Source organism: Panthera leo, chromosome B1 (genome assembly GCF_018350215.1).
Source record: "Panthera leo isolate Ple1 chromosome B1, P.leo_Ple1_pat1.1, whole genome shotgun sequence".
In the NCBI taxonomy this organism is placed as follows: Eukaryota; Metazoa; Chordata; class Mammalia; order Carnivora; family Felidae; genus Panthera; species Panthera leo.
Genome location: NC_056682.1, coordinates 119,004,898 through 119,031,580, shown reverse-complemented (window position 1 = coordinate 119,031,580; position 26,683 = coordinate 119,004,898). Strand labels below are relative to the sequence as shown.

Below are 26,683 nucleotides of genomic sequence, written 5' to 3'. Positions count from 1 at the left end.
GCGGGGCGCGCACGTCATTCGCCCGCTGCCAATCGGCGCCCAGCAGGTCACCTCTCCCCCGGGGGCCCCCAGCGCCGCCCCCTCCTGCAGGCCGCGGGACCCAGGCCGCAACGCCCGCCGGCCGCTTCTCCTCTCGGCGCAGGCGCGGCAGCTTGGCCGGAGAGCGGCGCGGTCTCAGAGGGGAGTGGACGCTGCTCGCGAGGATGGTGCTGGAGAGCGTGGCCCGTATCGTGAAGGTGCAGCTCCCCGCCTATCTAAAGCGGCTCCCTGTCCCCGAGAGCATTACCGGGTTCGCCCGTCTCACAGGTAACCCTCGCCTTCAGTCAGTCCCTGTCCTTGCAAGTTTCTCAAGGTGGGAGTCGGGGGTGGTCTAAACATCCTCGGGCTAAGGGACGGGGCGGGGCTTGGCGAGTGGCACGTTACCCCGTGACCCTGCGCGCAGAGGGCGGGGGCGAGCGCTGGCGCAGCCGCGGTGGAGCGCGAGTGATTTCTCCTGTGGGTTCTTGGGGGCTTCCGTCCTTCCGTCCTTGTCCTGGTGGCTCTGCCGTGTTCTTCTGTAACGGGGGACCAGGGTTTTGCAGAGGAGGTGCTGAATTTGTGGCGGGCCCATATTTTTCATCTCCATCGGTCACTGCAGTGTGCTTTTTATTTTAAAGTCATAGCTCTCTAAGGTGCTGTGAATTAGGCATTTCCAGCTCTCGGCGCTGTTTTACCCACAGGTTGTGTGTGCGTGGGAGAGAAACAGGCACGCAATATGTGTATGGCAGTTTTATTTGGTAACAAAATTGGAGAGTAGCCTCCATTCCCATAGGGAAGACTTGAACTACCCCGGGGCATTTTAGGCCAACTCCGTTACTATGGGCCTGGAGGCAACTTGAGGAAAGATCAGTTAGCCAAAAGGTGTTCAAAGGCTAGTATGATGGACCAGATTTTAGAAAGTGAAATTTAATGAATATATATAACTTTCTGTACTTAGATCCTTCCTCTACAAGAAAAGAACCCACAATTCAGGATTTCACATCAAAAGGACGAAAATTTCTAGAATGCAGTCAACACTTGGGAGACATTGTTGGGAGTGTTACGTTGTAAGTGGAATATTTGTAAACCAGACTGAGACTGATCAGGGTGGTGAGAGAAAAAAACAAAAACCATATTGATTCGGCAAACTTTGAACTCATACGTCTTCAATGTCAGGGAATGAAACATGATTCATGAAGACAATTTTGAGATAGAGTTGTTTAGCCTGGAGCAGTCTGGAGTTTTATGGTAGCTGAAGGTTTACTGGTGGAAGAATAACATTTATTCTGTGTAGACCAAAAGACAGAACTAGGACCAAATCAGTGAAGATTATTGGGAGATGAATTTAACCTCCTAATACAGGGAAGGTGTTTGGTTGTTTTTTAAGAGAATACTATCCCTAAAAAAGGATAGTATTTAAAAAATGAGGTAGTCCAGTAATAGATTTAGATGGGGTGAACTGGGTGACATTCCAAATCTAGAGATTGTTTGAATTACGGTTTGATCGGAAGCATGTATTTATTTTTTTTTTTTTTTAGGTTTATTTCAAGGGGGAGAGGGAAGGGGAAAGAGAACCAGAAGCAGGATCCACACTGACCTTAGCCAGATGTGGGGCTTGAACTCACAAACTGTGAGATCATGACCTGAGCCAAAGTCGGATGCCTAACTACTTAACCAACTGAGGCACCCAGGTGCCCCTGAAAGCATGTAATTAAATAGAAAGTATAGTAACCGAATAATTAACGGTTATTAAGAAGAAATATCTAAACATCCAAAGCCGCATAAAAATAACATAAAGTGAAAAAAATGTGTCAAATCAAGTATTTATAAACATCAAAGTCTTCTTTTGATCCTATTCTGATGGATTTTCATCAGTTATATACAATTTTGGCTTTTTTAAACCCTGTATCATTGCTTTTACTTTAGAACTTTATATATTTTAACGTGTTCATCTTCTTTCTAACAACTGTATAGTTTTCTTTTAGAGTAACATCATGGTAGGCTTAACCATTCCCCTGCAGTTGGAAATTTGGAATGTTTGCGTGTATATATATTTTATTTGTAATATTCAGTGGTTAAGTAGCCCTATACCAATTGTTAGTTTTTCTCCTTTTATTATACCCTTGAATGTATGCACCAAAGTGGTAATAAAGAATATGATCATTTTGTGACATTTGGTTTTATATTAGTTTCAATTTTTTGTGAATAGAATATAGTTGGAGCAGATAGAAAGTATGATGTTTTATTTAGTGGCTAGATTTTAGAAGTTTTCTTTGTTTTTATTTTTGCCTTAAAGATTTCCGCTGTCAACAAATATTTAATTTCTATTAAAGGCATTAAGGAAACTCAAAAACCTTTTCCCCCTTAAATCAATAATACATAGTAACTTCTTCAAAGCTGTTAAATATTTAAAGTGAGGACTGATTCTCAGAAATAGTGATAACTCTGATAAGTATCTTAAAAACATATATTTAAGTTCCATTACAATGTGTCTACACTTTAGTTCTCATTGTATTGTTTATTAGGAAACATTAACATGTTTGTAATAATTGCTCTATGAAAAATTGAGATAGTCTGTTTCATACTGGACGGTGACAATATAATAGTTGCAGAATCTGTTTTGGAGCACTATGGAAGAAAATTTCCAATGACCAATTTCCACTCTTTGTCTCCCCTTCAGAGTAGATTTTAGTAGCTAATTACATCTGTCTTGATTGAGCTACTTACAGAATCCATACTTAGACTTCTGTTGAGTCAAAAACCTGAAAGATAACTTTTCAGCAATTGTTAAAATGTCTAGGAGACCAGGGGTGCCTTGGTGGCTTAGTCAATTGAGTGTTGGACTTCGGCTCAGGTCATAAGCTCATGATTGGTGGGTTCGAGCCCTACATCGGGCTCTGTGCTGACAGCTCTGAGCCTGGAGCCTGCTTGGGATTCTGTGTCTCCCTCTCTCTCTCTGACCCTCCCCCACTCACACTCTGTCTCTCTCAAAAATAAATAAACATTAAAATTTTTTTAAAAAAATGTCTAGGAGACCAAAAGTGTTTGCATTTTCTATCTGTGAAAACTAGAGCAAACAAAGTTACAGTTTATATTATTTTTGCCTGTTTTTTCTTCCCTATTTAGATCTAGTGGTTTTTTAAAGCAATAGACTGTCTCATGATGACTCTGCATTCTTAGTAAACACTTGGAGATCCTTAATCACCATACACTATTTACAGACAGTCCTTATCTATCAGAAACAACTTATCTATTTTTATTTAGGTCACATTTTTAACAGTGAGGCTTTTATAGTAAGTTTGTATATTGCTTGGAAGTATAGTCTATTCCAATACTTTGACCTTTAAAAAAAACTTTCCCTGTTGTGTAAACTTTTAAAGCATGACAACAACAATAAAATCTTCCTATTCGAAAGTCAGAAACAGTTTGCTTCTGGATTTAAAAGCTTGCTATGAAACTTTGAACATACAGCTTTGCCCTTCTTGACCCTGTTTGGTTCTTTGAAAAATAATGGTTTTGCTCCTAAAGACAAGGCAGTGACTCCCAAGACCATCATAATATTCTTTCCAGAGTAACACAAACATGTCAGAGCTGACAGCATCAAAAGCATTAGCTCTGTTTATACAGAAAGGGCCACTTTTGAACAAAGAATTTACAAGTGGAACAGAGTTGAAAACCTATATCCACAAGAACACTTCTACAAGCATGTTTTATAGTAGCCTTATTTATAATAGTTCCAAACTGGAAGCAACCCGAATATCTGACAACAAGAGAGTGGATAAACAAATTATAGTATACTCAAAGTGGAATACTGGTTAGCAATAAAAAGGAATGAATTACTGTTCCACTGGATGAATCTCAAAAACTTTATGTTGAGTGAAAAAGCTTTAGTGATAGACATCAGTGGTGGAAGGATAGACTTCTAAGGGCAGAAGAATACTTTCTTGGGTGATGGAGGATTTTGCATGTTTTTACATATTTTCAGTAGAGGCTGCTGGGGTATGTTTGTCACAACTGAGAGCTAAACACCTGAGATCTGTTTATTTTCTTGTATGTAAAATGTATCTCTCTTTTTTTTTTAAAGAAATGAACAAAAGGTGAGGTTTCTCAGTAGGAATGTATAAGAAATAAGTTCAAACTAGAAAGTTGCATTTATTAATAATAACGTAAATAATAAAAGTTATTTCTAAAAGATTAAAGAATTTTATTTTAGGAAACTGTTTTTGAGAATTTGGGAAGATATTTACATAGTTACTATAAGTTACAAAAGTTTTTTCCCCTCTTCCTAGTTAGACCAACTATATTTAAAAGTTAGTGTAATTAAAGATTTAAAGATTATACTAGGCTTTGTGGGGAACAATTTCAGCCTCATTAAAACATTTTCTGCCATCTAACTACCTTGCAGTGTAAATTTTCTCAGGTCATCAGGTATTTATTGAGGACTTGGTCCAGGAAATGTTCTGGACACTGAGACACTGTTCTATTCATAATAATGAATGGAAAAAAGATTTTTAAATTGATCATTAATTTCATTCTATTGGATTTTGGTCCTGAACAGTCTGTATTAGGTTTTGAGTGGTAATAGTAAAACCATCCATTGAAAAGATTTTACTTTTCTCTTTTTACAGTCCAGAAATAGAAATCATTTCTGTGTCTTAACCTATAAACGGTACACAAGAAAATCTGTTATTAAAGTATCAGCAGCCAAGTTGCCAATATTATTTTTATAATATCATTATATGCCACATTTTGAGAAGGGAAAAAAGTCTGTCCTAGTTTCTTAGAATATAGTTCCTCATCGAGAGCCATGTGTATCTATATTGTACTTTTACAAATGTTTTTATCATAGTATTTGATTATATATCTTGGTCAGGAATAGGGTGTAATAGGGTTTATTTTCAGAGAGAGTGTATGCAAGTGGGGGAGGGGCACAGAGAGGGAGAGAGAGAATCTTAAGCAGGCTCAGTTCCCAGCGCGGAGCCCTACATGGGTTTCAGTCTCATGACAGCAAGATCATGACCTGAGCCGAAATCAACAGTCTGATGCTTAACCAGCTGAGCCACCCAGGAGCCCCTGTAGCCTGTCTTGAATCTGCCCTGTCTTAAGCCACATTCTGTTTCTCTAAGGAGATACTATACCTTCTTTTAACAGCATTTAAACTTAAAAAAAATTTATGTTAAAATTGCTTGCTACTCAGGTTGCTTTGAAATGTTCTTTTCTGTGTATGTTTTGTTTGTCTGATGGTACTGGTTCTTTTACTCTACCTTCTTAGTCTATTTGTTGTTTATCTTAATAGTGGGAAATAGAATATTGCAAAATGCATATTAGAATCCTGCTTGGTATTTTAGTATTAGTGTGGTTTTTTAAAAATGTTTTATTAATTATTTTTGAGAGAGAGACAGAGACAGAACATGAGTGGGCAAGGGACAGAGAGAGAATGAGGCACAGAATCTGAAGCAGGCTCTAGGCTCTGAGCGATCAGTACAGAGCCTGACGTGGGGCTTGAACTCACAGATGGCGAGATCATGAACTGAGCCAAAGTCAGATACTTAACCGACTCAGCCACCCGGGCACCCCTAATTTTTGTTTTTAACTTAGAAACAGGTGATTTAAAAAAATTGGAAATAGGAGAAATTCACTGGTAGAGGAAGAAAATCTTTCTGAAGTGAAAAATTTGAAGTAAAGGAAAAAATTTAAGGAAATTCAAGCCTTTTACATTCAAATGAATAATCAAAATGTTGCCTAACTGGGTATGTTTTTAGTGGATTGAATGTTGAGGTCAGCCATCTCCTTGATTTAATTACAGCCAAAAATACTTACCCCATCCCATAACCCCTGATCTTCTCTCACACTGTTATCTTCTACTCCTGGCTTGTCTACTTTTTTTATTAAAAAACTTTTTTTTAATTTTTTTTTTTTTTTTTTTTTTTTTTTGAGAGAGACAGAGCACAAGCAGGGGAGGGGCAGAGAGAGAGGGAGACACAGAATCTGAAGCAGGCTCCAGGCTCTGAGCTGTCAGCACAGAGCCCGACGTGGGGCTCGAACACATGAACCGTGAGATTGTGACCTGAGCCAAAGTCTGACACTTAACAGACTGAGCCACCCAGGTGCTCCCTAGCTTGTCTTCTTGATAATTTTTCATATATGTACCTCCTTACCCTAAATGAAACAAAGCTATCCCTTAGTAAACCACTTCCCTTGTAGGTCTCTCAGTGATATCTTTTCTTTATCTTTCTTGTCTTTCTGGCAGAGCAGAGAGAGTTGGCATCTTTTTTTTTTTTTTTTTTAATGTTTGTTTATTTTTGAGAGAGCAAGAGAAAGAGGTAGGGGTAGAGAGAGGGAGACAGAATCCCAGGCAGGCTCTGTGCTGTCAGTGCAGAGCATGACATGGGGCTCAATCCCACAAACTGTGAGATCATGACCTGAGCTGAAATCAAGAGTTGGATGCTTAATCAACTGAGCCACCCAGGTGCCCCGAGAGATGGCATCTTTTAGGCTCTGAAGAGCAACTTCCACATTAGACTATTTCACTGTTTCAAAGAAAGCTATGACTTATGCAATCCTTCAGTATTCCTAATTTTTTGCTTTTAACTGTTGACCTTTAGTCTCTCCCTTATATTCTTTAAGGAATATTTTCCTTCATATTTTTCCCTTTCTTCTACAACACTTCACTGGTCTCTTGCTGCTTAAAACTGCCCTTGTTATGTTCTGTTTTGTTTTGTTTTTGAATTAGAGACCAGTATCTCCATTCATCCAGATAATGAAACCAGAAATCTGGGAATCATGAAGGACCCTCACTTCCTCCATTTATGCTCCATACTTGATCACTCACCTAATCCTATTGATTTTACTACTTGAGTTAATGGTTCTTAAGTTTCAAGGTATGTGAAGATTGATCACAGACCTGCTCTGTGATCCCAGTAAAAGCATCAGACTGTCTCCTCAAAAAATGCATGCACACATACACCGTTCAGGCAGTTTTGGGGGTTCCATTTGTCCTCTGCTTTAATGGCTACTGCCTTAGTTTAAACTTGCATTATTTTGGGGGGAATTATTTCAGTGGAATTCTAACAGATTGTCTTGCCTCTTGCCCTCCCACTAACATCCCTCTCTGCCCTTCCCTCTGTCTCTCCACTAGTCCATCGTCCATCTGATACCTTAATTCCATCTGATTTCATAAATGAACAGCTTTCCAGTTACATTAATATGCAGTGATATTCTTAATATCGGTGGTTTACCTTTTATGTACAGGGTAGATTATTACCTACCTATTGATTTTTATCATCTGGCACCTGACCACTTCTACAGTCCCTCTCCTATTTCATCATATTCCAGCAATATTGTTGTGCTTACTTCCCCCAAGTTTTTAATGCACATTGTATCTTTGTGCCTTTGCTTATGCTGTTTCTTCTGTGTGAAAGGTAGCTCCCCCTCCCATAAGCCTATGGACTCCTATAGTCTTTTTAAAAAATTTTTTCTTTGATGTTTATTTTTGAGAGAGAGGAATGCACGCAAGTGGGAAAGGGGGGAAAGATGGAGACACAGAATCCAAAGCAGGCTCCAGGCTCTGAGCGGTCAGCATAGTGGACTCCTATAGTCTTATTCATCTTTCAGAAACCTGGTTAGGTGCCAACCTCTATGTAAAAGCCTTTGCTCATCCCTGCAGAGTTAATCATGTCTTCTGTCTTATTTATAATTGCACATACCATACAGTACTTAATTCTTTTCTTATAGATCTGTAGTCCATACTAGGTGAAAAGCTTCTTCGGGGTAGGAACTGTGTCTTGTAATTTTTGTATCTTCACCTGTCTTATCACCTGATCTGTCTATGAGGTTTATATTTCTTGAGGGTGCTTAAAGTTTTTTTCTTAAATATTTTAAACAGAATTCTTATTTGTCACCTTACACTGTTATCATTCATAGGCCTTGAATAAAGGCAAACAAGTGCATACCTAGTAGGAGTTATCTTAAATGTCAGTGTAATGGAGTACAGACTCAATTCAGTTAAAATTAATTGAAGTCTTGGTTTATATAAGTCTCTGTTAGAGGACCAGGAGTTGGGGAGGAGACAGATATTTACATAACTGTAGTTTCAGGGCAGAATGTATTAGTAGCTTTCTTTCACATAGTGTTCTGTACTTTTTCTAGTGGTTTCCAGCTTCATTCGCTCCTCCCAACAATCCTGTGAAATTGGAAGCTTCTTTTACATGTACTCTTGTGCCTTGAAAGTTTTTTTCTCAAGTCTTTGAGCCCCCCACCTTCTTGTCTTTAGGTCTTGACTTAAAGATCTGTTTTTCCTTCCTGACTTCCTTACCGAAAGTTGGAGTCAACCTATCCTGCTTGGTCCTTAGGATAATCTTTTTCTTTCTTTTATCATTCTGTTTGTTTCCTTCATAGCTCTTATTATAATCTAAAATTATCTTGGGGCATCTGGATGGGTCAGTCAGTTAAGCATCCAGCTCTTGATTTCTGCACAGGTGATGATCTCCCAGTTGGTGATACCAAGCCCCACATTGCACCAGGCTCTGTTCTGACAGCGCGGAACCTGCTTGGGATTTTCTCTCTCTCCCTCTCTCTCTTGCACGTGTACTTGCAATAAATAAATAAACATTAAAAATTAAAATTTTTTTCTTTAATAGTTAAGTGTAAGAACAATTATATTATAGTCTTACCAAGAGAAGGACAGATGAAATTTTAAATTTGTTGGATTTTATTTATCATGATTGAGAACTAGACTGGATTTATTGTCCTGGACTAAACCTCCTTATGGAGCTGCAGTTTACCCACATGAAAATGGGAATAATAGTGGTACCCTCCAAATACAGCTGTTTTAAGCTAACACAGCTTAACAGAGTTAAATAAGATAATACAGTGGTACTCTTAGCATAGTCTATTACTAACATTAATTAGCATGCCTTGGCACATCTTTAGTTTTTCTCTCTTTCTTGACTAAGCGATTTTTACATAGTGCTGAGCAAGATATCAGGTAAGTACTCAGTGAAGATTGTCAAATGATCACATTTAAGAACAGAAAGGATTCTCTACAGAGACCCGAAGAGGGAGGGCACTAACCAACATTTGATGAGTGCATGCTGAAATGTTTATCTTGGTTTCCTTATGTGTTTGTCTTCATAGACATAGGGACCATTTTATTTATATTACTTAATATTCCCTGACCCTGCCCTCCAAGAAGGTACTGAGTGCTCCACAAGGCATTTAATGAACACTTAGGGAATAAGAGGTATCTAATAATGAGAACATTCAGTGTATGAAAATTTTAATTAGTTCTTTAAAATAGTAGCTTTTAGATAACATTTCTTTAGGAATTACTGTGTCTTACCAAAAATGTAAATTAAAGCATTGAAGACATGTTCTGTCTGAAATTCTAAATCAACGGTAAAATATTCTTGGGTATTCCGGGGTGCCTGGGTGGCTCAGTTGGTTGAGCATCCAACTTCAGTGCAAGTCATGATCTTGTGGTCCATGAGTTCAAGCCCCACATCAGGCTCTATGCTGACAGCTCAGAGCTGCTTCAGATTCTGTGTCTCCCTCTCTCTCCTCCACCTCTCACGCTTTGTCTCTCCCTCTCAAAAATAAATAAACATTAAAAAAATATTCTTGGGTATTCTGTTGTATGATTTTAGACATGGTGGAAATGTTTTCTAAACCTATAAAATATATCACACATTGAATTTTGTTTGTAATTATGATGATTGTTATTCCTGAAATAAAAATAAAGATAAGCACAAATATACTTGGTGTTCTCATTGTTAGATGCCTCTTATTCCCTAAGTGTTCATTAAATGCCTTGTGGAGCACTCAGTACTGTCTTGGAGGGCGGGGTCAGGGATAATGAAATAGGATACTTGATATAAGATACATTTCTCAAAACTTTGTGTTCCAGTTTCACAACTCTTCAGTTAGCTCACAAATCAAACATAGTGGTCTTAGATATAGGTGGCTTGACTTTGTTATTTGTTCATAGACTTATAGATAAGAAATTAATGTGAGAAGTAAAGCATAGGTAAAGAATAACTTAAGCATGACACGTGCTGTTTGAGTTCTATTACAAGAGTGCTGCAGACTGTTAAATCTGTACGTGTTTAGTTTCAGAATGGCTTCGGTTATTGCCTTTCCTTGGTGTACTTGCACTACTTGGCTACCTTGCAGTTCGTCCATTCCTCCCGAAGAAGAAACAACAGAAGGATAGCTTGATTAATCTTAAAATACAAAAGGAAAATCCCAAAGTGGTGAATGAAATAAACATTGAAGATTTGTGTCTCACTAAAGCAGCTTATTGTAGGTGTTGGCGGTCTAAGACGGTAAGATGTCCGCTTGCACGTACTCTGAAACTTTGTGCAGTTAGAATTGTTCTGCTTTTTAAATCCTTAGTTTTGAGGTTCTGTGAAATGAAAGATTTTTCCACACTATTCAGTACTGAAAATTTATATTCCTAAATTAAAGTTTGCATTTTATGGTGGATACTTACCTACATTAGAAAAGGAAGAATAGAAATCTGATGTTTTCAAAACTGATGTCTGCCACTTACAGTATGACTTCGGTTGGGCAGGTTACTGAATCTTTAATCTCCGATGTTTTAGGTTTTTGTTTTTTTGTTTTCTGATAATATATCAATATCACAGACATTTTTTAGGATTTAGTAGATACTATATGTACAGGGCCTTATATATAGATGAGCTAATAAATGGCAGCTATAATTATGGATGATTTTTAATGTGGAAATAATAAAAACAAGTATGGAGTGATGAGTATTATAAGTAGGTGGTGAGATCTGTTTTCTTCGAGTACTTTGATCATAGGTTATTTGAAGTTTTAAGCATAGTAATGTTCATCACAACATTTATTGTAATAGCAAAGTTTTGGAAATAATCTAGGTGTACGATAATGGGAATGTGATTAAAGAATGGTATAATACAAATTATGGGATATTAGGAAGCCATTATAAGTAATGTTTTTAAAGAATATTTTAATGACAGGAGAGCATGATGTAATTAATAAAAGCACAGTACAGTATGATCCCAGTTTTGTTTTTTAAAAAAGAAATACACATAGTAAATGCAGAGGAAAAATTATATAAAAATCTTGATTATTGTTACTTATGAGTGAATATTTTTAAATTCATTTTAAAATTTTTTCAAAAATTTTACAATATGTGTGAGTTTCATGGTAAGAAAACATGAAATAATGTATTTTGAATTTAAATTACAGTTGACCCTTGAACATGGAGGTTGGGTCACCAACCACCGGCACAGTCAAATCTGGGTATAACTTTTGGCTCCCCCCAAAACTTATTAGCTTACTGTTGGCCAGAAGCCTTAATAATGACATAAACAGTCAACATTTATCTTGCATGTTAGATATATTACATACTTTATTCTTACAATGAAGCTAGAGAAGAAATGTTAGTAAGAAAACAATAAGGAAGAGAAAATTCATTTACAGTACTATACTGTGTTTATCAAAAAAGAAAAAAATCCACAGTTAAGTAGACCCACACAGTTCTAACCTGTATTGTTCAAGGGTCAACTGTACATTCTTTTCAAATTTAAATAAGTGAAGAGGTGAGCTCTAATTTGGAGCTCCACAAAAAACAAGAGATTATTTTGATCCCCCTTTAAGCCTGTTGTATTGACTCTTGGAATAACCAATCCAAAGCTTTTTATTTAAAATATTTATCAAATAATAAATTAACTGTTTAAAGTTGTTAGATTTGCTGTGATATTGGAATGCAGTTAGGTTAGGTGTAGAATATACATTACTTAGGAAAGCTGTCTGGTGATTTGTTTTTCAAAGTAATGTGCTTTCTTTATAAGAGCATTTCACAAATATTTCTACTTATTGAATCATTTTTAAAATAATACTTGTAATTCTTTTTCCTTTCTAGTTTCCTGCCTGTGATGGTTCACATAATAAACACAATGAGTTAACAGGAGATAATGTGGGTCCGCTAATACTGAAGAAGAAAGAAGTATAATAGTAATGAATTAGGATTGAGTTCAGTTGTGTGCTGTAAAATGTCCTAATAATATTTTTTCATTCTTTGTGTATAGAAGATCTTTCAAATGGTGGTCTTAATTATTGCTATTGGTTGAGTAATTATTTCTGCCAATTTATTTTCTTGCTACACTACTGTTTATATTTGATACTTTGTATATTCAAACAATCATTTATATAGAAATTAAATTGTACAACCCTTTCATTCTTACTTCAAAGACTTAATGTTATTTTCCTAAATAAATCAACACTCTTGGTTTTAATTGAGAAAAATCTAAGTTTTTGGCAGTGTGTCCAAAGCTATTCCTTTGAATATCAATATTTTCAATAGAATCTACACTTAGAAATTTTCTCTGTGCACTATTAAATATATTGTTTTCCAGTCCTCTTCTGTGATTTTTCCTCTTTGGCCTTCCACACTCTGTTATTTTTAGGTCAGTAAGAAACATGTTGCTCTCAAGAATTACTTGAGTTTTCAAAGAGATAAATGCTTTGCTTTTATAAAGATTGTGTCTAATAAGTGTGAATATCCCAGTTTCAGAAAAGACTTGAACTGGATAAAGAAAGTTCCAAAAAGGAACAGTTATTTACATTATAAAAAATGTGTTTACTTTACAAAAGTCTTGTTTGTGTCTGTTTAGGTGTGTGTTTTGTATATGTATCTTGAACTCTTTGACTCAATGACAGGATGGGATGGGGTGGCAAGAATACTTATACTAAACTCATGAGCTGCTGCAATTTGAAGGTCAGTTAGAAATAAACATAAAGTATATCTGAATTCATAGTAAAATGATAAACACTTCAGTGTTCAAAATGGTATACATTTTTCTCTTCAAACAGTCTAAGCCAATAAAACATAAAACACAGAAAGTTTGTAAAATAAACTTACTGAAGAATCTTTAAAACTTTTGTAATTTTTCAGCCTAAGAGTCTATTTTGTTTTATTGTATATTACAGTTCTTCTATTAATAGCTATCCTTAAGTCTGTCTATTAAAGGTACAGTCCTGTCAGTTTACTGTGTCTTTTTTATATACAAAGATATGCTAATAGGTAGCACATGTATGTATGTGACATTGCACTAAGTCTGGTACCTAGGTTTGTAATTTATTACTTGTAACGTCAGTAGATTCTATTGTGTGATCTTGCCTCTGTGACCAACAGCAGGGATTTTAAAACCTTTTTTTTTTAAGTTTTATTTTTATTTATTTTGAGAGAGAGAGAGAGCGCGAACAGGAGAGGGGCGGAGAGGGAGGGAGAATTCTAAGCAGACTTCTTGGTATCAGCACATAGCCCCACGTGGGGCTCAAACCCAGCAACCGCGAGATCATGACCTGAACTGAAATCAAGAATCAGACGCTCAACTGACTGAGCCATCCTGGCTCCCCAAAAGCAGGAGTTTTAAAGTTAGGGTTAGAAATGTAGTTGTGGTTTTGAACAGTTTTACAAGGTGTGTGTCCAAAATTGTTAATCTTTCCTCATGTGTGAAGAGGGAGAAGTCTACCACTGCCATCACTATGGCTCTGGGTGTTCTTTCCTAAAACCTTCTCTTCAACATTCTTGAGGGGCTTCACTGTCAAAGTAAACAATTATTTCTCCATAGATGATCACAAGATTTTGGGAAAAATCTTCCTTACCAAAAGTTTGAATATCCATGGTCTGTGGTCGTGAAATGCTTTTCTTTAAAATAATTTACTGCAGCACAGCAACATGTATATTCTAGTGGTTCCCATACTTAAAGTTTCCTAAAAATGTGGAGACTAAAAATGAAATTATCAACTTTAAGTTTTGTCAGCTAAATGTATATAAAGAATTGAAAACTAATTATCTAATAGAAGGTAATTTTAACACCCCAAAAGTATGAGAGCTATACTCTCAGAATAGTTTGTGCTCCCCACATTTTTAAAGAGCTATGTCCAAATATTTTCCTACGTGTGCAAATTTTTCAAAAGGGGCTGAGGCTGGTAGCAAGCTGTTTTTTTAATGACTCCCTTTACATAAGCATTATTATCAGTTGCCGTCACTTCCTCTTATAAATTTATAGAATTCCATCATGTCTGTTTTAAAAAATGATCTGATAACCAACTGCTTCTGAATTGTTACAACAGAAGATAACAGCTCTTGAAATACATACCTTGGTTTTCTGGAACCTTAAAGAAAAAACTCTCATTGTCACGTGATTGTTTTGAGGCTTGCTTCTCCTTACTCATTGCCTTACTCAGCAAATGAGCACACCATTACATAAATATCAGGTATCCAAAACTGTTGAGCAGGCTTGAAGTATTAATGATTCATTCATATGGGTAATTAAGCAAGTGGTATTATGAAAGCACATGACAGTTCAGCTTTGAGTTCAATGCCTCATATGATGATTCATTAAATTGCTTTTGTATTTTGTAACCTAATTTGTTAATAAGTTGATGGGAAGCTACGTAAGCCAGTTGCTGATCTACATAGTTCTGCCTTCCTTATTGCGATTCATATAGTTTTCCATTAGAAACATGCTATCAGACTCTCCCTCTGCAAAGAGAGTTTTAAAATCTGCTGCTCAATAGGGTTCTTAAATTATGGTGGATATTTTGTTAACTACCTACTAGAAACATCTAACTAAGAATTGAGTGCCTCACAATAAAAAAGAATGAAATCTTGCCATTTGCAACTACATGGATGGAACTGGAGGGTATTATGCTAAGCAAAATTAGTAAGTCAGAGAAAGACAAACATATGACTTCACTCATGAGGACTTTTAAGATACAAAACAGATGAATATAAGGGAAGGGAAGCAAAAATAATATAAAAACAGGGAGAGGGACAAAACATAAGACACTCTTAAATATGGAGAGCAAGCAGAGGGTTACTGAGGGGTTGTGGGGGGGGGATGGGCTAAATGGATAAGGGGCATTAAGGAATCTACTGAAATCATTGTTGCACTATATGCTAACTAACTTGGATGTAAATTTAAAAAATAATTAATTAAAAAAAAAAAGAATCGAGTGCCTCAGGTCCCCATCTTCAGAGTCTGCTTATTACTTCACAACTAATTCTGGTAAGTTTGGTTATCTGATTTATGCTCCTGAAAAAAATTGCAAGTATCAACAGGGTCCTGCTAGTGTCAGGTAAACAATAAAATGTAACAGCTGATAGCAGGGGGAGGAAACTAAAAAGTAAATTTAATGTGAACATTAAAAGTATAGCAGCTTAAAATTTAACGTAGGATCCTGCACACTCGTCCCTGAGAGCATCCCTGTGATCAACTTAATCCAAGTAATGTTACTGATGAATTCGAATCAAGATGGGTAGTATGTGGTATTTAAGAAGGCAGGATATGTGTTGCATTTTGTGATACCAGTTTCCACTTCAAATAGTTAAAAGTTTAGCACTTTGAGTGGTATATCCAGGTGGAAAATTTATGCAGAAAATACCTTGACTCTCTCTTTGATATTTGGAGAGTTCTCATGGGAAGTTTTTCCATTTAATTGAAAGATTTTTCAAGTTTAATGACTGTAATTCACTACATAATTTAATTTGTTAAAGTATGAGGAAAATTAAAGGAACATGGTTTGTCTTGCTAGCCAGGGAATCCCTTTGCATCAGAGGCTGGACTGTAGAAGACTCAATGGCTGTTTTGTTTTGTTTTGTTTTAGCTATACTGCATCATCTGAAGTTGTGATTTAGTTTGTGATGATCTTTTCCTGGAAGCTCACTTTATCTTATCATGTTCAGATAGTGAAAAATTTTTAATTTTTTTTAACGTTTATTCATTTTTGAGAGACAGAGACAGAGCATGAGTGGGGAAGGGGCAGGGAGAGAGGGAGACACAGAATCCGAAGCAGGCTACAGGCTCCGAGCCATCAGCACGGAGCCTGATGCGGGGCTCGAACCCATGAACTGTGAGATCGTGACCTGAGCTGAAGTCGGACGCTCAGCCGACTGAGCCACCCAGGCGCCCCCAGATAGTGAAATTTTTTATCTTCTGGAGAAATCCAGTTTAGTAGAGTCATGTTCTAGCAAGCAGTATTTTAATATAAAAAGTAGAAAATCCATATTGTAAGCAATTGTATTATGTCATTTTATATTAGTTATGATCTTGAAGGACATTGAAAATCTGTTCAGAGAGGCATACCTATGTTGTTACTCAGAGATGACATCACCCACTAATTGTCCTTTGGTTTAAATATTTCTTTGCTTATAAAAAGAGTGTATCTGTGACTCTATTCTCTATTGTCAAATTCAATATTTACTGTTGTCCAATAGATCAGCCACAATGTTAGCAAATTCCTGATCTCTATTATAAGGCTGTAATTTCCCAAAACGATATAGAAATGGGGAAAAGGGTAGTAAACTGCATAATTACAGAGATGATCCCCGTACTAGAGGGAAAATAAAAAATGTCAAGAAATAATTCACTAAATTTTTGAATTTCCTGTAATTTTCCATTAGTATCTGTCATACATTCCTCTGCCTCATAACACTGAAGATAGGGATCAACACCACCCATTCAACAGATTTAAGGAACTCAAAAACTTAGGGGCACCTGGGTGGCTCAGTCAACTAAGCGTCCGACTTCGGTTCAAGTAATGATCTCGTGGTCCGTGGTTTCGAGCCCCATGTCAGGCTCTGTGCTGACAGCTTAAAGCCTGGAACTTGCTTCGGATTCTTTGTCTCTCTCTCTCTCTGCCCCTCCCCTGCTCATGCTCTGTCTCTCTCTGTCTTTCAAAAATGAATAAATGTTAAAAGAAAAAACCCTCAAAACTTAGAAGTACAGTCTTCAATTATCTTGAATGCTGCCAAGCAGCGAAATAAGATGAAGATATAGAAAGATACTCACTTTAAAATGCTGCATACAGGGGCATCTGGGTGGCTCAGTCGGTTGAGCGTCAGACTTCCACTCAGGTCATGATCTCATGGTCCGTGAGTTCTAGCCCAGCCTCTGGCTCTGTGCTGTCAGTTCAGGGCCTGGAGATTGCGACCGATTCTGTCTCCCTCTCTGCCCCTCCCCCACTCAACGCTCTATCTCTATCAAAAAATGAATAAACGTTAAAAAAAAAATGCTGCATACAGCTGTATAAGCAACACATTGGAAAACCTAGAGGAAATGGATAATTTCCTAGAAAAACATAAATGACCAAAAATGACCAAAAGCACCCAAGATGAAATTTAAAATGTTAGTAGATTAATTACCAAATGAGAACATAAAAGTGAGGCTTTTAAATTTTATTTATTATATTTTTTGAGTTTTTAAGAGCACACAGGCACATGCACACAAGCAGGGGGAGGGCAGAGAGAGGGAGAGAATCTTAAGCAGGCTCTGCACAGTGGATCTCACAACTGTAAGATCATGACCTGAGCCAAAATCCAGAGTCAGTCACTTAACTGACAGACTGCCAGGCACCCCAAAAGTGAGGTTTTTAAAAAGGAGAGTTTTGGGGCACCTGGGTGGCTCAGGTCATGATCTTGCGGTTGTGAGTTAGAGCCCCGCATTGGGCTCTGTGCTGACAGCTCAGAGCCTGGAGCTTGCTTTGGATTCTGTGTCTCCCTCTCTCTGCCCCTCCCCTGCTCATGCTCTGTCTCTCTCTGTGTCAGAAATAAACATTTAAAAAATTTTTCTTTAAATAAAAAGAGTTTTTTAAATTTTTGAAATGTTTATTATATTTATTTGGGGAGAAAGTGTGAGGGAGGGGCAGAAAGAGAGGGAAAGAGAGAATCCCAAGTAGACTCTGTGCTGTGAGCATGGAGCCCAACACAGGACTCGATCCCCCGACCCTGGGATCATGACCTGATTCAAAATAAAGAGGCGGCCACTCAACTGAATGAGCCACCCAGGCGCCCTTCTTAGTACTTTTTAAATTATGGACTTAAAAACTCACTTTAGGAGTGTTTGGGTGAATCAGTCAGCATTTCTATGTAGTAGTGGTAAAAAGCAAGATGCAATATAGCATGTTTAATCCATCTTTGTGTGTATGTATGTATATATACACTCTTATTTGGGGTCATGTATATGTATATAATTTTGCATAAGATCTTATGAGCATGGAGAAAAATGGGGATAAAATCTAATGACGATGACATTTTTTGTCTGGAGAGGGTAGGTGGAGTAAAGATGGGAATTTGAGTGGGAGAAAGGAGAGGATGAGCAAAAAAGGGAAAGTAAAGTATTAAATTCCATGTATGATATCCCATTTTGAATTATGTAAATTACACATGTGTATATGCTATAAGAAAATGTAAAATATTAATTGGAACTGATAACATGAAGGTCATTGATGACCTTACCTAGAGCAATTTTAGTTAAGTGGAAGCAAAGAATGAAGTAAAATTCCTATTACAGCAGTTTTAATAATAAATACGTGGTAAGATAGCAGACTGCAATAAACTGGCACTTCATTAAAATAATGCCAATAAAAATAAACAAACCTAGGGGCGCCTGGATGGCTCAGTGGGTTAAGCGTCCGACTTCGGCTCAGGTCATGATCTCGTGGTCCGTGAGTTTGAGCCCCGCGTCAGGCTCTGTGCTGACAACTCAGAGACTGGAGCCTGTTTCAGATTCTGTGTCTCCCTCTCTCTCTGACCGTCCCCCGTTCATGCTGTCTCTCCCTGTCTCAAAAATAAATAAATGTTAAAAAAATATTTTAAAAAAATAAACAAACCTAAAAATCAAGTAAAATATAATAAACAGTGAGCAAGAAACAAAAACAAAAACAAAAACAAAAAAAACAAACTGATGAGGCAAATGAGGCTTCTGTATATTGGCCCTGGGTTGTTTATTAGCTCAAAAGCCCACTAATACCAAACCAAAATTTTACACATCCATTTGTTTTAAACATAGCTTAATCAGATTTTTAGCTACTTAGAGCTTGACTCCTTAACATACCCTGTGCAACTGTCTAAAATCTGCTTGCCACAGATACAATAAGTCTTGGGCTATAAAGACCCTAACCTGCTGCTGCTCTTTAGAATTCTTCAGTCTGACCCAGAGACTCTCTGCACTCAGATGCTGCTTGCTGAGTGACATCATACAAAAACCACCTAGACACATAAGCCCTCTTTCTGATGCTTTTCTCCTCCAGGAGTTCCCTCACTCTCCTCCTCTTCTGAAGGATGGCCTCCAAGCCTTAAGTCTCTGGAAGGTCTTCCCTTAGGGCTTTCCCCAATATGCAAATCTTCAAAGCATCCCCCAAATAAAGCTTGTGTGTGCTACTGCCACCTCATGGCCATATTTGTCCTCCCACGATCAGCCTTGAAATGCTCAAACTCCTCCCCTTTCACTAGATAATAATAAAAGTAAAAATCCACCAGGAAGATATACCAGTTCTAAAATTATAGATACCTAATAATACATCTTCAAGAGTAAAAAAGGCCAAAATAGAATTATGGAGAGAAATTGATAAATTCACAAATACACTGAGAGATTTTATTTTTATTTTATTTTATTTTACTTTAATTTTTTTTAACGTTTATTTATTTTTGGGACAGAGAGAGACAGAGCATGAACGGGGGAGGGGCAGAGAGAGAGGGAGGCACAGAATCTGAAGCAGGCTCCAGGCTCTGAGCCGTCAGCCCAGAGCCCGACGCGGGGCTTGAACTCACCAACCGCGAGATCGTGACCTGAGCTGAAGTCAGATGCTTAACGGACTGAGCCACCCAGGCGCCCCTACACTGAGAGATTTTAACACATCATTTTTAGTAACTGACTAAATGCACATAAACTTCATAAAGCTATATATATGATATAGAACTATAGTCAACAATTAAAGAATCCCTATTCTTTTCAAGTAAACTTGAAATATTTACAAAAATGGACCAGGTTTTAGGCCTAAAGTCGTAACATTTTATTTTTAAAAATTTTTTAAAGTTTGTTATTTTGAGAGAAAGCATGAGCATGAGTAGGGTAGGGGCACAGAGGAAGGGAGAGAGAATTCTGAACAGGCTCTGTGATGATACAGCATAGAGCCCAATGCAGGGCTCAAACCCATGAACCATGAGACCATCACCTGAGCTGAAATCAAGAGTCAGATGCTCAACTGACTGAGCCACCAAGGCGTCCTTAAAGGTTTGACATTTTAAAATTCAGAGATAGACAAAAAAGCACTAGTATTAGAAATCAATAACAGGGAATGCAAACTGGTGCAGCCACTCTGGAAAACAGTGGAGGTTCCTCAAAAAATTAAAAATAGATCTACCCTATGACCCAGCAATAGCACTGCTAGGAATTTACCCAAGGGATACAGGAGTGCTGATGCGTAGGGGCAATTGTATCCCAATGTTTATACAGCACTTTCAACAATAGCCAAATTATGGAAAGAGCCTAAATGTCCATCAACTGATGAATGGATAAAGAAATTGTGGCTTAAATACACAATATACACAATGGAATACTACGTGGCAATGAGAAAGAATGAAATACGGTCTTTTGTAGCAACGTGGATGGAACTGGAGAGTGTTACCCTAAGTGAAGTAAGTCATACAGAGAAAGACAAATACCATATGTTTTCACTCTTATGTGGATCCTGAGAAACTTAACAGAAGACCATGGGGGAGGGGAAGGAAAAAAAAAAGGTTAGAGAGGGAGGGAGCCAAAACATAAGAGACTCTTAAAAACTGAGAGCAAACTAAGGGTTGATGGGGGATGGGAGGGAGGGAAGGGTGGGTGATGGGTATTGAGGAGGGCACCTGTTGGGATGAGCACTGGGTATTGTATGGAAACCAATTTGACAATAAATTTCATATTAAAAAAAAGAAATCAATAACAAAAGGTTATTCAAAAGAGATCCATAGATTTTAGAAATTAAAAACAATTCCAAATAATTTATGGAAACAAGAAGCAATTATACTAAAATTAGAACATATTTAAAATTGGATAAAATGAAAAGATTACAGACCAACAGGTGTGTAATACAGCTGAAGCAGTACTTTAAGGGAAATTTACCAGAAGCAATTCACATGCATGAGAAGGACGAGAACATGCAACATTTACAGTCTTGCCCGAAGTCTATGGTTAGCTTTTCTACCCTCTGTCATAATACAATCCAAAAATACCTGGGCTGTCTGGACATTCTGTAAGAATATCACATTTTTCCATTATATTGATCAGTTAAAACAGACTGGGGGGATAAGAAGTGGCAAGTATGCTGGACATCTGGGACGCATGCATCCCTGAGAGTAAGAGAAAACCCTTTGAAGGTTAAGGGACCTACCACATCAATGGAGATTTTCAGGGCCCATTGGTCTGAGGTAGGTTTAAAATACAGGACAAACTATTGCATCTTATATTCCTACCATGAAGAAGGAAGCGCAATGCCTCATAGACCTATTTGAGTTCTGGAGGTAGCATATTCCAAACTTAGGAATACTTCTCTGACATATTTGCTGAGTGACACAGAAGGCTGCCAGCTTTGACAGGAGCTTAGAATAGGTCCAAGCAGTCCTACCAGTTGGGTCATACAACCAGCAGATTCTGGCATTAAAGATATATGCAGTGATGGGGGAGGGCGCCTGGGTGGCTCATTTGGTTGAGCATCTGACTTCGGCTGAGGTCATGATCTCACGGTTCATGAGTTCCAGCCCCGCATCAGGCTCTCTGCTGACAGCACAGAGCCTGCTTGGACTTCCCCCCCTCCTCTTTCCCCTCCCCCCACTTGTGCTTCTCTCTCTCTCTCAAAAATAAATAAACATTAAAAAGATATATATGTATGCAGTGGGAAACAGGATCATATATGCTTAAAAAAAGATCACATGTCAAAAACTGGATAAAAGGAACATACGGTATTCTGACAGCTATTAGCCTCTTCATATCTCTTTACATAGTTCAGGTAAATGTTGTAGTATCTCAGAGAATAGCTATTTAGCCTTTTGTATTTAGATAGTTGCTTCTAGCCTGATCGTTCTTAGTAGTTTACTACTGGGTGATACAATTTTGAGTTTTGCCAAATTTCTAATTAAAGGCGCTGTAGTGCCACTATGTTCTTGGGAACCGATCTAGTTGTCTGCCACAAATAAAAAGCACTTAGTATCTCTAGTCTCTGAAGCTGAAAGAAAGGAACCCAGTCTTTGTTTAATCACAGCTATGAACAGAAACCAGTTATTTTTTTTCTTGCTTTAAAATACAACTTTTATATACTGGCCTGATCAATTTCTTGGTAGATACATTACACAGCAGTACCTTGTGTGCCTTATTTGTGCTCAATCTGTGTATGTTTACCAACTGTTTAATTATATATGTGCTACACTTGCAAGATAAGACTCTAAAATTTTGGTGATCAGTATGGGTAGGAACCACCTGTGTTACAGCAATGTTATTTTAATGAGGAAGAATATTAAAAGTGAAGAAAATGGGCTTTTGGCAATCCAGTATTAACCATATTTTATTATAGAATTGAGTTTAAATTCTCTACAATAGTGATGCTTAATATTTTAATGTATCTCAACACTATACAAACAATAGAGAAAAAAAGATATATACAGTGGGAAAGACACCATGTGAAGCAAACCACAAGAAGAGGAATCACAACATAGTCCTATGGGGTTCTCTAGCAAGGCCATGCTGTCTGCTGATAATTATACATCATATTGAATAGCATAATTATACACCTTAATAATACTGGATTCACCTGGCAATGGGTATTGAGTTACCATGTGACTAGAACTTCCCATTATGAACTTGGTTTTGTTAGACCTACCGAGTCATAAGGGCAACTTGGTCCAACAGTAGCCTATCACAAGATGGAAGTAGCACATTAAAGATCAGGCATGAGAAGCACTGCAGGTCACAAATAAACAGTATAAGCAGGAGGTTCAGGTTCCCATGTCATCAAAAACTGTTCCACTAGTTTCTCTCCCTCAGCTTGCAACTATGGTTGTGTGGGCATTCCCATGTTGCTTGGGGAGGAAAAAGGTTAAATTTGGTTTATTCAAAGTTTAGCTCAAGATGTGGCTGGAAGCCAAAATTATATGGCTGCTTACTTTAGCTCTGGAAAGGTAACAAAAAGACAAAATCCTCCCAGTAGTCAGAACTCTGGACTGGTTGATTCATTTCACATGTATAGAGAGGTGGCCCAAGGTAAGAGTGTATTCAGATTCATGGCCAAATGGTTTGGTTGGTAGGTAAGGGGCTGAAGGAGAAGGCATGGAAGACTGAAGACAAAGAAATCTGAGAAAGAGGCATATGAATGAACCTATGGGAATAGATACAAGATATGAAGATCTTTGTATCACAGTTAATTCTTACAGAGGGTATCTACCAACAATCAAGGTGACAAAATGATTCAGCCAATTGATGTCAGCCAGCCTCTTCCATTGGCCACCTAAGTACTGGCACAATTGGTGCATAAATGTAGTGGCAGCTATAAAGAGGCCCAAACAGTAGTTCTTACTGCTGCTGCTGAATGTCCAACTTGCTGCTAACAGCAGAGAACAACACTGAGACCTCAATATGGCACCATCCTTCAATGAGACCGTATAGTAACATAGTGGCAAGTTGAAGACATTGAATCCCTCCCATTTAGGTAAGAGAACAATTAATCTTGATTGGAATTGAGACTTATTCTGAGTATCAGTCTGTCTTTCCTGCTCATATGGCCTCAACCAGCACCACTACCCAAGGGCTAACAGAATATTTGATAACCAACAAGGAATCCTGGTTATCATTACATTGGATCAAGGAATACACTTTATAGCACAGTAGTTGGAGCAGTGGACACATGACAATGTGCATCAGTAATCCCATCAAAAATCATATAAGCACAGCAATCAGAACCTGCCAAACTGATGAGAATGATAGAAAAAGCTTTAGAAGACTTTTGAAGCTACAAGGATGGGGTGCCAGAATACACTCTAGATCAATGACCATTACATGGTCCCATGTCTCTAGCAGACAGAAGATCAAGGGTGGAGAAAGAGTAGCACATTTACCATCATTCACAGTGACCTGTTTGGGAAATTTTTGCTTCTAATCTCTCAGTGGTGTTACAAAATGGAAGGAGAGAGGAATGTGGTTGGCACATTCCAAGTGATCCACTGGGGGATCTGTATGCAACAGATATGTAATAAGGGAATCTCTTATTCAATTTTGATGGCTCAATTTAAGTAGACAAGTGTAGTACCATGGCTGAGCGTGGCATTCTATGTTCAGTAGAGGACAAATGATGACCTGGGCTCAAGCACCTCAGGATGATGATTTGGGTCACCTGCCAGGTAAGTGACAGAGACCAGTACAGGTACTAGTTGAGGGTGAGAGAAGTGTAGAACAGATAGTGTGTGGATAGTAGGTGAGAGCGATGATCAGTTGAGGGTGCAAGACCAGCTGCGGAGGTAAGGGGCTATAGTTCATTCCACTAATGTTCCTTTCATAAATTTCCCCAAGAAAAGAAACCAACCAGAATCCTGGAGGAGTTTTTTCCCAGATGGAGTGAAATTATATGAAGCAATAGAGCCAAAGATCCAAATGGCACAAGGGGTGGTGATGTGTAGCCAATATCCCTCTTTCAGGACTGAGGCACTCATTCCCCTGCCTGCCTTGAGTGTTGTCTGTTGAGGGATCACAACTAAGACCTTCCTTAAGAATTGCCCTCATATAGGGGCGCCTGGGTGGCTCAATTGGTTAAATGTTCTAATTCTGCTCTGGTCATGATCTCACAGTTTGTTAATTTGAGCTCCACGTTGGGCTCTATGCTGACAGCTCAGAGCCTGGAGCCTTCTTCAGATTCTGTATCTTCCCTCTTTCTGCACCTCCTTTGCTTGTGCGCGTGCTCTCTCTCTCTCTCTCAAAAATAAATAAACATTAAAAAAGAAGAGAGAGAGAATTGCCCTCAGACAAAAGGAACTATATAGCAGGGCGCCTAGTGGCTCAGTTGGTTAAGTGTCCGACTTTGGCTCCGCTCTTGATCTCACGGTTTGTGGGTTTGAGCCCACACAGGGCTCTCTGCTGTCAATGTAGAGCCTGCTTTGGATCCTCTGTTTCCCTCTCTCTCTGCCCCTCACCTGCATTGTCTTTCACTCTCTCTCAAAAATAAATAAACATTAACAACAACACCAAAAAGGAACTACGTAGCCCAATTACACTACCTCCCTGGGGGCAGTACACATCCAATGACTACTTCATTACTTCATCAGAATCATATTAATTATTGCCAGCAATATTTTAAGTAATATGTTGTGAATGAAAGAAAAAATAAAACTTGAGATGAGCTGAAATGGAGTGGAACTATTAGAAGACGGTTAGTAAGACCAGAGGAAATAATGACGATGTGGCCAGTGTGGGCCACTGATGTTCAGAGGTTTAGTTGAGCAGAAAGCAATGGAGAAAAGGGAGATTTGAGGCCCAGACTTGGACACTGAGCAGTAATAATAAATCTGGGTTTCAGTTTTCTCATCTAGAAGATGAGGAAGGTGGGGTGCCTGGGTGGTTCAGTTGGTTAAGCTTCTGACTTCACAGCTCAGGCATGATCTCATGGTTCATGAGTTCAAGCCCTGCATCAGGCTCTGGGCTGTTAGCGTGGAGCCCGCTTCAGATCTCTCTCTCTCTCTCTCTCTCTCTCTCTCTGCTACTCCTTTGCTTGCTCTCTCTCTCTCAAAAATAAATTTAAAAATTTATTTCTGTCAAAACTTTAATCTCTCAAAAATTTAAAAAATTTTTTAAAATAAAAGATGAGGGAGGTTAGATTAAATGATCACCAAGTGTCTTCCTGCTCCTGTATTCTGTAATTCTAAACTCCTCTGCCTGACATACAAACAAACAGCACTGGGGGACAATACTTTAAACCTATAACTAGCTTACTAATAGAAGATTAATCTTTAATACATATAACAAATGGTTATCGAAAACCTAGAGATTCCTACACCATGAAGTAATTCTTATGTATACATTCCAATTGACAATAACTTCTATAAATTCCAATTGACAATAACTCCTATAAACAAGCACAACAAAAATATTGTTTTTATTAAAAAATAATATGGCATTAAGAACACTCTCACCAAGGGAGTATAATGTACAGTAGAAATTAATGTAGTATCGAGGGCATTAAATACAACAGTCATTCCTTTCCTTAAACAAATGAAAACCACTTAGACATAGTCTATTCAGTTCTTTCATGAAAAGCATTTATGTTCTCTGATCCACACCCTCCTTCTATGTCTCTCCTTGTGCTGTGAATGTTGGATTGAAAACTTTACCACACATTGCTATACTGTTCTCGAGATGTAAGCAGAGTAATATGCAAGAAATATGTTCTGTATTTACATAGTCATCTTAAAGTTCATAAGGAAAATTTTAAAAAAAGCAAGGAAAGTCCTAGGGAAAAAGGAGCATTAAGGGTAACTAGCTCTACCAGATATTAAAACATAATATAAAGCTTCTAAAATTAAAATATTCTGGTATTAGAAGGTGAATTGATAAATCAATGGAATAGGATAAAACTCCAGAAATAGACTCAAATATATATGGAAATTTAATGTACAATAAAGACATCTTGAATCACAGAAGGAAAATGATAGTTATTTTAATAAATGGTACTTATTACGGGTTGTGTTCCCCCAAAAGATATGTTGAAGTCTTGAACCTTAGTACTTCAGAATTATTTGGAAATAGGGTCACTGCAGATGGAATTAGTTAAGGTGAGGTCATACTAGAGCAGGCTGAGCCCCTAATCCAATATG

At 37.8% G+C, this 26,683-nt stretch overlaps 1 protein-coding gene across 1 annotated transcript; it reads left to right on the top strand.

Moving 5' to 3' along the window:
- Positions 1–106: 106 nt before the first annotated feature.
- On the top strand, positions 107–13,044 carry CISD2 (CDGSH iron sulfur domain 2). Its single transcript, XM_042935811.1, has 3 exons — positions 107–306; positions 10,126–10,340; positions 11,924–13,044. Exons 1-3 carry the CDS (start codon positions 204–206, stop codon positions 12,011–12,013), a joined length of 408 nt encoding a protein of 135 aa, XP_042791745.1. The 5' UTR covers positions 107–203; the 3' UTR covers positions 12,014–13,044.
- Positions 13,045–26,683: the final 13,639 nt, after the last annotated feature.

Bases quoted from the DNA above. Each gene is read 5' to 3' on its own strand.
- CISD2 (XM_042935811.1), top strand. From the start codon at position 204: ATGGTGCTGGAGAGCGTGGCCCGTATCGTGAAGGTGCAGCTCCCCGCC. The intron at 307-10,125 runs GTAACCCTCGCC...GTACGTGTTTAG, and splicing joins CGGGTTCGCCCGTCTCACAG to TTTCAGAATGGCTTCGGTTA. The intron at 10,341-11,923 runs GTAAGATGTCCG...TTTCCTTTCTAG, and splicing joins GGTGTTGGCGGTCTAAGACG to TTTCCTGCCTGTGATGGTTC.